Source organism: Oncorhynchus tshawytscha, linkage group LG13 (assembly GCF_018296145.1).
Source record: "Oncorhynchus tshawytscha isolate Ot180627B linkage group LG13, Otsh_v2.0, whole genome shotgun sequence".
In the NCBI taxonomy this organism is placed as follows: Eukaryota; Metazoa; Chordata; class Actinopteri; order Salmoniformes; family Salmonidae; genus Oncorhynchus; species Oncorhynchus tshawytscha.
This window is the reverse complement of record NC_056441.1, coordinates 53,233,033-53,246,584: the sequence shown is the minus strand read 5'-3', so window position 1 is coordinate 53,246,584 and position 13,552 is coordinate 53,233,033. Positions and strand designations below refer to the sequence as shown.

The following is a 13,552-nucleotide window of genomic DNA, read 5'->3' as shown; positions in this document are numbered from 1 at the left end:
TGCCTGTGACCCAACTGACCTCTCTGGTCAGGAGGGGAGCATCCAGGGGTGGTGCCCGCCTCCAGAGAGTAGGATGCTAAGAGGTTGAGGAGAATAGCGGGCCGTCGGAGAGGAATATACCGTGGACCCTTTAAACCAAAGCAGAGCAGTAAATCTATCAACCCCCCACACTCAGTGATGTAATTTCAAGTGCAGAGCATTCTCCCTGGTGACGCCTCACAACAGCGTAGGATCTCTCTCTCTCTCTGCTGCTCACCCCCCCTCTCTTTCGCTCTCTCGCTGGCTCTCCCTCGATGGCTCGATCCAGTGCAAGCTTTCGATCACCTCGCTCTGCTCAGCCACTGCAGCAGCAGCAGGGTCGGAGATACTGGGGCTTGTGACAGCCCGGAATACAGCTGCGTGCACCTGGAAGAGGCAAGGACTGCAGCAGAGGGACAAACCAAGAGCGAGAGAGAGCCAGGCAAAAGGGGTGGGGGTTGGGGGTGGAGAAGAAGGACAATAGGAATGTGATAGAGGGAGTCGTGAGGTGTCTGGATTTCGTGTCTGGATTTCTTTGGAGGAGCCAGAGGAGCAGAATCTCTTCCCCCCCTTGACACTATCAAACGCCAGCCCCCTCCTCCCGCATCTAATCCCTCCTTCCTCCCTCCCTCACCTCACAGCATTACTAACCACAACCACTGAGCCTCCAGGCTATCACGGATGCCTCCAAATCCCAGCCCAGCTATCTGTAGGTGGGGGCTGAATGAGGGGGAGAGGATAGGGTTCATGGGGAGGGGCAAACCTGCTCCTGGAGCCTGCGAGTTTATTGTTTTGGGGAGATTTTTCATTTCTCCATTTCTCATTCTCTCTCACTTGTCAGTGGTCCGCCTCCTTCTCGTCTATCTCCCTCTCTCTGGGTTGAACACACCAGCCAGAGCAACGCGCCACGGCAACGCAGCAGCAGCAGGGCTAGTGTAGCCTCAACGTCATCTTATCTGGGGTTTTTTTGGGGGGGGGGAGGAGCAGCTTTGCCTTGCTGCTTGTTTGTTTTGATTCCTGCAGCATCTCTCTTTGACTGTGGGGATTTGTGCTTTATTCCTACCTGGACGGGCAGGTCGAGGATGTGGATACGTACCGCTACCCATCACAACTCTATGAGTCGTTCCCGTTAAACGCTGCCTGCCGGTAAATGGAACCGATTTCCCGTTAAATCTCAGGGGACTAGCAGTCGAGGACGAGAGAGACTAGTTCAGAGGATGGGGGTGGAAATATGTGGGTGGCAGGCAGGCGATGGAGATATTGCTTGTACTGATGATGTTGAATGGGCAGGGATATTTGCAAGTCCTTTTGTATGTTTGGCCCTAAATGTAATGGTTAGCTTGCTTTTATAACTAATGTGCCAATGGACTATGTGCTTGTGTTGACGTGTGCTTATGTGTGTTCTGTGTACATGTGAATGAATTGCTGTTACCATGTGTGTGTACAACACGTGTGTCTGCATTCATGTGTCTGCCGTATGTGTTTAATATGCATGTGCTTGACCTCGTGTGTGTGTGTGTGTCTCTGTGTTCATGTGTTTTGGATGATTGCTTTTCTATTATTTCCATGGGTGTTCATTTTTGTTTGCATTTATCTCTTAGGTTTTCACATGACTATGGTCATATGTTCAGCCTGAATACGTCTCTGTTTGTGCTTGTACAGGTATTGTGTGTGTGCGTGTGTCTCTTATGTATGTGTGCATCTATGCTACTCTGCATCCATCTGTTAGTAGCCTACATTGTCCAACTAGATGACAGTACAAATGCATTGAGTGGCATGATCACCCTGTACTGACAGCTCTGTCCCTTGTCCCTCAGCTTGGAGACTGGGTGGCAGAGAAGATGCTCATGGCTCGTGACACGTCCCGCGATGAGACGCAGAAGCTGCACAAGAAGTGGCTGAAGCACCAGGCTTTCATGGCCGAGCTGGCCCAGAACAAGGAGTGGCTGGGGAAGATCGAGAGGGTGAGTACACTACCGCTGGGGCTCCACACAGAGGCTGGGGGTGGGTGTCTACCATGAGCTGATGCTCAGGAATGGGGAAGGGGAGACTGAGCTGGCTGCTCTGTTGGGGGTGGCAGAGTTTTGGGTGTGTGGTTGGGGATGGGGAGGGTAAGTTGGTGTCAACTCATTCTTTACTACGCCATTTGTTTTGTAGGTTAGAAATACAAAGTTCCTTGTTACAATGTGATCAGACCAGCATATATACTGTATATAAATCAACTAACAATAGTACCTGCAATATTTGTGGTTCGTAACTATTTTTATATGCTCTTATATGATTTATTTAGCTATTCATGATTTCTAAGCCTGTTTGGAGTGTGACACAGAAAACACGCATAAACTGGACGAGAATTGTCATTTGGTTTACTGTTAGTTGAATAAAAGCACAATCACGGGCACTGCGAGTGGATGGTTGAATGTCAGTGAATCGTCTCTAAGAGCTCTGGTGAAACCAGAGATTCCCTGATGTGCCTATGAGCTCACCACGAACAGCTTTGCCTGAAATCTCCACTGGTCACATCACCACATCATATCTATGGGCCCTGCCTGCCCTATCAGATTGATACAAACTGTAACATCAGTGGGATAATTGCTTTAGGCAAGTAACACAAGGACACCCACTGGCTCGGTTGTGGCTCATTGTACCCTGTTATATCCAGTCTATTCCTCCTAACCGGAACAGGGCTGCACTAGGTGCACATGAAGTTGAGTGGGAAAGCGAGCGTTTTCACTGAAAACTGTCAGTATGGGAACGTGGAGGCCATTTAGGCCTAAGTATATACAGAAGTGTAATGCAGTGGCGTCAGGGGGTACGATCCATTATAGATAAAAATTCAGGTCATCTGCGTAGATAGATACTGGAGTGGTATTGGAAAGTGCTTACTGCAGCTACTGTACAAGCGAACGATTGCTTGGAGGCGCGCCCATGGGCATGCCGATAAGCTCAGGAGAATAATTGGAAGAATGTTATCTGCATATAGCTCCTCTTACAGTAAATTATTTCTAGGTACAGTATGATAAACCACATGTCCTCCCAGTGATGCTGTGTACCCAAACAGAAACACAGTTTTCTCCCCCAGGGCCCCCGGCATAACGTTGGTGGGAAAAACAGAATAAACATGTTGCGACAGACACCCTAAACACACCGTAGCACAGCCCTACTGTGTGTATGTGTCTCATCTGAAGCCATGCCAACTGGTGACCTGCTCTGTGTGTTTGTGTGAGAGAGTATGGGGGTTGCCTGATATGTTAAATCTGAAAATTATTGAAAATATATTCATTCGGAAAGTATTCAGAGCCCATGACTTTTTCCACATTTTGTTGCATCGCAGCCTTATTCTAAAAGGGATTAAATCCTCATCAATCTACACACATAACAAAGCGAAAACAGTTAAATTAAATAAAAATGTTTTTTTAATTTTTGCAAATTTAAGTATTCAGACCTTTTGCTATAGGACTCGAAATTGAGCTCAGGTGCATCCAGTTTCCATTGATCATCCTTGAGCTGGTTCTACAACTTGATTGGAGTCCGCATGTGGTAAATTCAATTGATTGTACATGATTTGGCACATATGTCTACATAAGGTCCCACCATTGACTGCGCATGTCAGAGCAAAATCCAAACCATGAGGTCGAAGGAATTGTTCGTAGAGCTCTGAGACTGGATTGTGTCGAGGTACAGATCTAGGGAAGGGTACCAAAAAAATTCCTACCAAAAAAATTCCTGCAGCATTGAAGTCCCCAATAACACAGTGGCCTCCATCATTCTTAAATGGAAGAATTTTGGAACCACCAAGATGCTTCCTAGAGCTGCCGCCCGGCCAAACTGAGCAATCGGGGGAGAAGGACCTTGTTCAGGGAGGTGACCAAGAACCCGATGGTCACTGACAGAGCTCCAGAGTTCCTCTGTGAAGATGGAGGAACTTTCCAGAAGGACAACCATCTCTGCAGCACTCCACCAATCAGGCCTTTATGGTAGAGTGGCCAGACGGAAGCCACTCCTCAGTAAAAGGTACGACAGCACACTTGGAGTTTGCCAAAAGCCACCCAAAGGTCTCTCAGACCATGAGAAACAAGATTCTCTGGTCTGATGAAACCAAGATTGAAATCTTTGGCCTGAATTGCAAACGTCACACCTGGAGGAAACCTGGCACCATCTCTACAGTGAAGCATGGTGGTGGCAGCAGCATGCTGTGGGGATGTTTTTCAACGGCAGGGACTGGGAGACTAGTCAGGATTTAGGGAAAGATTAACAGAGCAAAGTACAGAGAGATCCTTGATGAAAACCTGCTCCAGTGCGCCCAGGACCTCAAACTGGGGCGAAGGTTCACCTTCCAAAGGGATCACGACTGTAAGCACACAGCCAAGACAACGCAGGAGTGGCTTCAGGGCAATGTCCATGAGTTGCCCAGCCAGAGCCCGGACTTGAACCCGATCGAACAACTCTGGAGAGACCTGAAAATTGCTATGCATTGATGTTCCCCAACCAACCTGACAGAGCATGAGAGGATCTGCTGAGACGAATGGGAGAATCTCCCCAAATACAGGTGTGCCAAGCTTGTAGCATCATGCCCAAGAAGACTCGAGGCTGTAATCGCTGCCAAAGGTGCTTCAACAAAGTACTGAGGAAAGGGTCTGAATACTTATGTAAATGTATTAGTCTAAAAACCTGTTTTCGCTTTGTCCTTATGGGGTATTGTGTGTAGATTGATTAGAGAAAAGTCAAGGGGTCTGAATAGTTTCAGAATGCACTGTATATTATGGAGGAATCTAGCTTGGAATCCAGACGTGTAGAACCACAGAGGTTCATGAATATCTCTTTGCTTGACAAATTCAAACACAGATCAACTCGAGACATTGAGTTTGATCTCTGTTCACGATTCAGGATAATGACCATGGTTTTGTTCTCAGATTGAGACATGAATATCAGATATGCCTTAGAAATATCTCAGTATTTTAGAAAGAGTAGCCTTTATTCCGATTTTTTTTTTTTAAACCTACACTGCATGGGTTATATTAATACTGTAGGCTATACCATAATATTGAATAACAGTGGAGAGGTTTTGCATTTGGCATTCATGATGTTTTTCATGGATGTGAACTTTCTATTGTACTTGCACAGCAGACATTTTTCTATAAAACCATTTCAGAATAGGTTATAATACTGTCTGTTTTCGCCGGTATTCTGTCTCATATATTTTACTCATCTGTGTTGATACACTCTGACCTGCCTATAGATTTCCCTCTGTAACGGCAACACTGAGATCGCCGTAGGCGAATGTAGCCCTCTGTAAAGGGCAAGTTGGTGGTCTTACGTGGGTGCAAGAATCCATTTCATATAGCCAATGTTAAGACTACCCAAGGGGACAGGCCTAGCAAGCTGTAGCTGTGATAAATCTGTTGGGGTGGCGCTAGTGTTACAACCCAATGGGTTTGAGTTAGGGTAGTCCTGGGAAACATTATTTTCCCCCTCCTGGATTTTCAAGAGCTGTGCTCTCTATCGAACATTTTACCCAAAGCAAATTGGTTATATATGAAAGGGTCTAGGACTGTCTCCAAGGTTTTAAGTAAATAAAGTCTCCGCCTATATAGCAGCTAGAATCTCTGGTGTTACTGAACCTACCAGCCTTCTGAAGCAGGTGACCCTCTTACCCTGTGACTGTCACTGTTCTAAGGTAGTAGACATTTTTACGTAGTGGATTTTCTCCCCGACGTCACATGTCCGGCAGCTGTTGGAAGGTGCAACTTTGCCGGATACGGATATGTGGCCGCGCTTGCAGTGGTTGCCAGGCAACTGCCTGTCCCCTCCCGGCGTACCTCATGTGTGAAGGTAATTTGTCCAGCAGGAAGTGACATATTAAAGGGCTAGTGTGAAGAGTACCAGAAAATGTATGACTTCAATGATAAAGAATGAAAATGTATGCCCTCACTACTGTAATTACAGGGATCCGATGCAGGTGAGACAGCTAGCTGGCTACCCCTTAGTTGCTAGGTCTGTAGATGTCATCTACAGCTAGGGTTCTTGTTTCTAAATGGAAAGTCACACCTATGTCCACATCCACCTTGATATTCTGAAAATCAATACAACGTAGTTGATGGACATTTTGTTACACGATGTTCAATGTGATAACGACCCGGTGTCTGGGTGTCGAACCTAATTTTGGAAGTGTAGAATTGAACATGCTTCAGGTGGGATTGTAATCATTGGATCTAGTGCTTGTTCCTGCAGTATGTAGAAGTTGTTACAAATTCGGCCTACCGCTGTTTCTCTCAATGCTATTGTTACCCAAAGCCCAATGGGCTCTTATTTCCCCTTGCCCCTCGCTTTTCAGATACTTATTGTAGATATGAGGCCAATTAATTATGTGAATCTCACCCTTCTATTCTCTAGACCCCTCACTATTATTATAATAGGGACCTCCTGGATAAGTTACAAAGGTGACTCTCTCTCTCTCTCTCCCTCTCTCTCTTGTTTCAGAGTGTATGTGTGTACATCGTGCGTGTGTGTGTTCTGGGTTATATATTATGAAAAGCATTCAGCATTATCAGCAGCGACCCTGACACTCCATTAATAGTGATGCCATAACAACATAATCACTGCCTTTTATAGTTGCAACTCCATCTGTTAGGTCCTTGGCATCCCACGACTCGTATCCTACACACACACACTTTCCTTAACCCCTTTGGGAGTAGAGTTTGACCCTTGTGTTTTTGCAGGCCCTGCAATATACAGTAGGGGGAAAAGTATTTAGTCAGCCACCAATTGTGCAAGTTCTCCCACTTAACAAGATGAGAGAGGCTTGTAATTTATCATAGGTACACTTCAACTATGACAGACAAAATTAGAAACAAAATCCAGAAAATCACATTGTAGAATTTCTAATGAATGTATTTGCAAATTATGGTGGAAAATAAGTATTTGGTCAATAACAAAAGTTTATCTCAATACTTTGTTATATACACTTTGTTGGCAATGATAGAGGTCAAACGTTTTCTGTAAGTCTTCACAAGGTTTTCACACACTGTTGCTGGTATTTTGGACCATTCCTCCATGCAGATCTCCTCTAGAGCAGTGATGTTTTGGGGCTGTTGCTGGGCAACACGGCCTTTCAACTCCCTCCAAAGATTTTTTATGGGGTTGAGATCTGGAGACTGTCTAGGCCACTCCAGGACCTTGAAATTCTTCTTACGAAGCCACTCCTTCGTTGCCCGGGCAGTGTGTTTGGGATCATTGTCATGCTGAAAGACCCAGCCACGTTTCATCTTCAATGCCCTTGCTGATGGAACGAGGTTTTCACTCAAAATCTCACGATACATGGCCCCATTCATTCTTTCCTTTACACGGATCAGTCGTCCTGGTCCCTTTGCAGAAAAACAGCCCCAAAGCACAATGTTTCCACCCCCATGCTTCACAGTAGGTATGGTGTTCTTTGGATGCGACTCAGCATTCTTTGTCCTCCAAACACGACGAGTTGAGTTTTTACCAAAAAGTTATATTTTGGTTTCATCTGACCATATGACATTCTCCCAATCTTCTTCTGGATCATCCAAATGCTCTCTATCAAACTCCCAGCTCTCTGCAGGTCATTCACTAGGTCACTCCGTGTGGTTCTGGGATTTTTGCTCACCGTTCTTGTGATCATTTTGACCCCACGGGGTGAGATCTTGCGTGGAGCCCCAGATCAAGGGAGATTATCAGTGGTGTTGTATGTCTTCCATTTCCTAATAATTGCTCCCACAGTTGATTTCTTCAAACCAAGCTGCTTACCTATTGCAGATTCAGTCTTCCCAGCCTGGTGCAGGTCTACAATTTTGTTTCTGGTGTCCTTTGACAGCTCTTTGGTCTTGGCCATAGTGGAGTTTGGAGTGTGACTGTTTGAGGTTGGACAGGTGTCTTTTATACTGATAACAAGTTCAAACAGGTGCCATTAATACAGGTAACGAGTGGAGGACAGAGGAGCCTCTTAAAGAAGAAGTTACAGGTCTGTGAGAGCCAGAAATCTTGCTTGTTTGTAGGTGACCAAATACTCATTTTCAACCATAATTTGCAAATAAATTCATAAAAAATCCTACAATGTGATTTTCTGCGATTTTTTTTCTCATTTTGTCTGTCATAGTTGAAGTGTACCTATGATGAAAATTACAGGCCTCATCTTTTTAAGTGGAATAACTTGCACAATTGGTGGCTGACTAAATACTTTTTGCCCCACTGTATGGGGCGTGTGAGCCAAGAGGGCGAGTGAGCAGAGAGAGAGAACAGTCAGAGCTTCCTAGACGACAGGACATGGTAGGAATGTAGAGGGAGGCAGACAATTATGTCATACAGTTCCATGTTCAACCGTGTCAGGACATTGCTAATACCTAGCTATCACAGTGTCCTCTTAATGGTTAGTGGAACATTGCTGTTAACACCGGTTCTTCACAATATCTTCAACATTTTTGCTTTTCTTAATTAATAGAAGATACTGTGCTATAATATTATGGAAGGCCAAGTACATCATGTAGACTTGTAAAGTTGACCCAATGGCATTATTTGAATGGTGAGGAGGCAGTAATACAGATCAGATTGAGGCCTTTTATTTGCAAGTGATTTAGCCACTGAACACCATATAAAAAAATAATTAACTGGACACATGGAACATAAATCAAATCAAATAGAGCTCAAAAAAACAAACAGGTTTCAATCATACCTGAAAACCCAGAAGCATGCCGACTTTACCCTTTCTCTCCCTCTAACAAGGAAATTACAGGACTAAAATAATAATAACACTTCCCATTATGCATTTGACCAATGAGAACAACCCAATTGACATCATGGTCAATTATCAATTACAAGGCATGAAATACCAAACAACACGTTCAGTTCATAAACATATACATATTTTCCTAGCACACACATCAATACAGGTGCTATTCCATGCTTTAGAGCATAAACACAATCTGGGATATGAACAAGTCCCCCCGGATAAACTACTACTGCATTAAACGTATCATAAAGCATGCACTGGAACGCGCCCATTCGCCCATCAATTCTCAGACCTGGAAATGAACAGAACCCTCTTCAATCAATGAGAAAAACCAAGGTAATAATTTACATTTCTTTAGATTAACCTTAGCGTATCATTTGTCAAACATGCTCACATTGTATTTATACTTTATACATAAAGAGCACTATTTTGACAAACCTAAAGTAATGGTAAATCTTAGCGCTGGTGGCAGCTTTATAGGTTTGGGGTGTGTCAAATGTTTCGGACATTTTCACAACCAGAATTATGGGCGCATTAGCTGGCGGTGTCGCAAAAGGGTTGGGTTTTGATGAATGATTAAGTTGACAGTTTGTCGACGCTTGGCCTCTCAATGGCCTATCAGAGCGTTGTCATCAACTCCAATTCGAATGTTAGTCCGTTATAGCCTAGTTCAATAGCCTGCCCAATATTTGCTCAATATTTTTAACATGTTTGCAGTCTACATTATTCTAATTGCATTGCTTTAATATGGAAATACATTGTTAAACACAGTTGTGCGACTATAGTATGCGTTGGTTGAAACTCAATGTTAAATTCAAATCTCCCAACCAACATGTGTATGCCAATATGACACCAATGTTGATGAAAATTTGCAAATCAACTTCATTGGAGGTACACAACACTATCTCCACCTCTCGTCATGATCCGAGAACCACTATACCGGATTTCTGACAGGGTGATACACATTAGGATTGTCAGACAATGCCCAAACCTAGTTTGCCCAAACCTAGCTCAAATTCTAGACATCGGATTAAAACGAGGCGACATAGTCCATAAGGTGACCATTTGGACTGAAAACGTTTTTAGGTGCAACAGTTTTGATTCAATTCACAATTTAGTGCTCTCACGTGCACATTTCTGCCCAATATAAACCAATGATGTGCTACATTTCTTATAGCATTTCTGACCATGCTAACATCTTTTCTGCTGAATCTGAGTTCTAAAACCGGATGCAACTCGTTTTCTACGCAACAGTAGCAGCTAGCTAGTATAAGGCTAACAGCTGTAGCTAGCTAACTAACGCCGGGTTGGATGAGAAGCAAAAGGAAGGTAGCTAACAAGCTAGGTATATTGTGCTATGGGAGGTTTTTCACATGGTTGAAGTCCAAATCAAATACAATTTTATTAGTCACATATTTAGCAGATGTAATTGCGGGTGTAGTAAAATGTGTAAACTGCTGACCTGGACAGTTGCGTGTAACCAGAGCACAAACAAATAAACGATTGATTATCCTTGGATGCTATTATAGGCAGTTAAATACACTGAACTTGGGGAAACCGCCACGCTGTTAATTTATAATACATGTGCACACCAAAACAGACGCATGACTGTTAGAAGATCCAAATTCTATTCCTTACCTTATGCATTAATGTCAATGCAATTTTATTTTCGTCATTATAATCCACATTTGCAAGTGTCAAGTTCATTTTCACTGTGTACCCAAAAACCTGAAGTCGCCCACCACAAGTAAAAAGTAGCACGGGTGCGGGTTGCACATAATGATCATTGTTTGCTTGCGAGACCTGTGCGCAGTCAAAAGAAAATGCCATGCTTGCTAACTCCGTTAGCTATGTGATCAAATGAAATTGTTTTAGACTCTTGTTTTTCAACAAGCTAGAGAAATAAACATTCACTCAGTACAGAGTGAAAGAACAGAGACATTGCATTATTGTGAGACCACCTCCTCTAAGAGTATGAATTAGGCTGTTTGAGAAGGTTGGAATCCTAAGCAACCTGCCTACACATCATTGGAAGTACAACAGACCAACATACAGTGCCTTCAGAAAGTATTCACACACCTGAACTTTTTCCACATTTTGTTGTGTTACAGCCTGAATTTAAAATGGATTCAATTGAGATTTTGTGTCACTGGCATTAGACACAATACCCCATAATGTCAAAGTGGAATTATGTTTTTAGACACTTTTACACATTCATTCAAAATTAAAAGCTGAAATGTCTTGAGTCAATTAGTATTTAAGCCCTTTGTTATGGCAAGCCTAAATAAGTTCAGGAGTAAAAATGTGCTTATCAAGTCACATAATAAGTTGCATGGACGATTGTGCAATAATAATGTTTAACATGATATTTAAATGACTACCTCATCTCTTTACCCCACACATACTGTACAATTATCTGTATGGTCCCTCAGTCAAGTAATGCATTTCAAACTCAGACTCAACCACAAAGACCAGGGAGGTTTTCCAATGCCTTGCAAAGAAGATAACCTATTTGTAGGAGAGTAAAAAGCAGGCACTGAATATCCCTTTGAGCATGGTGAAGTTATGAATGATTCTTTGGATGGTGTATCAATACACCCAGTCACTACAAAGATACAGGCTTCCTTCCTAACTCAGTTGCCGGAGAGGAAGGAAACTGCTCAGGGATTTCACCATGAGGCCAATGGGGACTTTAAAACAGTTTAATGGATGTGATAGGAAAAAACTAAGGATAGATCAACAACATTGTAGTTACTCCACAATACTAGCCCAAATAACAGAGTAAAAAGAAGGAAGCCTGTACAGAATACAAATATTCCAAACATGCATTCGGTTTTCAATAAGGCATTAAAGTAAAGTTGCAAAAAATGTGGCAAAGAAATTTACTTTATGTACTGAATACAAACTGTTATGTTTTGGCATGGGTCCCCAGATCCTCAAAGTTCTACAGCTGCACCATCGAGAGCATCCTGACTGGTTGCATCACCGCCTGGTATGGCAACTGCTCTACATCTGACCGTAAGGCACTACAGAGGGTAGTGTGTACGGCCCAGTACATCACTGTGACCAAGCTTCCTGACATCCAGGACCTACAGTATATACTAGGCAGTGTCAGAGGGAGGCCAAAACATGGTCAAAGACTCCAGTCACCCAAGTCATAGACTCTTCTCTCTGCTACCGCATGGCAAGCGGTAAAGGAGTGCCAAGTCTAGGACCAAAAGGCTCCTTAACAGCTTCTACCCCCAAGCCATAAGACTGCTGAACAACAATGAATAAAATGGCCACCCGGGCTATTTACATTGACCCCTGCCTCTCCCCACTCGCTGTTCATTATCAATGCATAGTCACTTTACAGATAACCTCGACTAACCTGTACCTCCACACATTGACTCGGTACCGATACCCACTGTATATAGCATTGTTATTGTTATGTAATTTTCTTGTGTTACTTTTTGATTAGATACATTTTTTTAACTTTAGTTTATTTAGTAAATATTTTCTTAACTCTATTTCTTGAACTGCATGATTGGTTACGGTAAGGTTGTATTCACGGTAAGGTGTATTCGGCGCATGTGACATACAATTTCATTTGATTTATGTTTGTGGCAAATCCAACACATCACCGAGTACCACTCTTCATATTCTCAAGCATGGTGGTGGCTGCATCATGTTATGAGTATGCTTGGGAGTGTTTTTAGGATAAAAACAAAATTAATAGAGCTAAGCACATGTAAAATCCTAGAGGAAAACCTGGTTCAGTCTGCTTTCCAACAGAAACTGGAAGACAAATTCACCTTTCAATAGGACAATAACTTAAAACACAAGGCCAAATGTGACCGACAGGCTGGATTCGGTCTTTGAAATTGTGTTTTTTACATTGGATGAAAGTAGAGACTCAGAGATAGAAAATGGTAATCATACACTACAGTTGAGGAACAATGGGAAAGTAATTCTGCTTGGAAAGTTGATAAACTTGTAACTTCACTTTTGAGAAAATGGATGTTGAATGTTGTTGTACCCACTGGAGAGCTCTTCTTTGTCAACACCCATTCAACATTGTTCACACCCTTTTAAGCTTTAGCCCCACCCATCTCTTTAAGGATTCATATGTGAGGCTATGTACTAAACAACCAAAGATTTACTACGGGTGTGTTCATAAATTTAATCTGGAGTGCAGGGGGTGCTCTTCGTAAACTCAGCGTCCATTCTTAAATTCAGAGAATGCGCTCTCTGCGTGCACGCTGACACTCTGGCCGAGGAGTAGGGTTGATCCAAGTGTTCTGTCCTAACAGCAGTCAAGCAAGCACCCAAGCTAACTGACTAACGCTGGCTGGCTTGCTAGCTACGTCCAAACACAAATGAGAGAACAGCTCACCATTTTACTCGCTCTAACAGAGCTGGTTAGGCAGTTTTTATGTTATCCAGAGCATTGGTGTTTGCAACTGTGCTGCTGGCAACAATTTAATTACGTTTTTTCCCAACATTTACTGACACCGGCTATATTCAACGGGTGTTGAGCGTTCATAAATTAGTCAGTTATTCTGCACTCTGGCACACTCAGACGAGAGTGCTCTGAAATGAGAAAAGATAGCCAGAGAATTTACCAACTACCTCCATCGACAATTGGCGCAGTGACATCATACATATTCTATTGAAATAGTTATTTACATAGTGGAATCTTTTGTTTAGACATGTAGCTAGCTAGCTAAACAATGAACCATAATCACAACTCATAATGTTACTACCGGAATCTGCAGGTAGCTAACCAACCAGGTTCAATGTTAG

At 43.1% G+C, this 13,552-nt stretch overlaps 1 protein-coding gene and 1 long non-coding RNA gene across 6 annotated transcripts in view; one reads left to right on the top strand and one right to left on the bottom strand.

Annotated features, from left to right (window-relative positions):
• The window catches only part of LOC112265118 (spectrin beta chain, non-erythrocytic 4), a 52,161-nt gene that overhangs the window by 19,635 nt on the left and 18,974 nt on the right, over window positions 1–13,552 (top strand). For 4 of the 5 annotated variants that reach the window (XR_006078656.1, XM_024442170.2, XM_042295900.1 and 1 more), the window contains one exon: window positions 1,836–1,982. Coding sequence is in view for 4 of the 5 variants with exons in the window: in XM_024442170.2 (XP_024297938.2) it covers window positions 1,836–1,982 (147 nt within the window). In the remaining variant the exon portion in view is untranslated. Of the gene's footprint in view, window positions 1–622; window positions 1,165–1,835; window positions 1,983–13,552 lie in introns of those variants that run through there. The other variant, XM_024442166.2, reaches the window with a different exon arrangement.
• Window positions 8,582–10,715, bottom strand: LOC121839086. Its single transcript, XR_006078657.1, has 2 exons — window positions 10,406–10,715; window positions 8,582–9,059 (listed from the first exon to the last, which is right to left on the bottom strand). It is a non-coding gene; the product is annotated as an uncharacterized LOC121839086 (long non-coding RNA).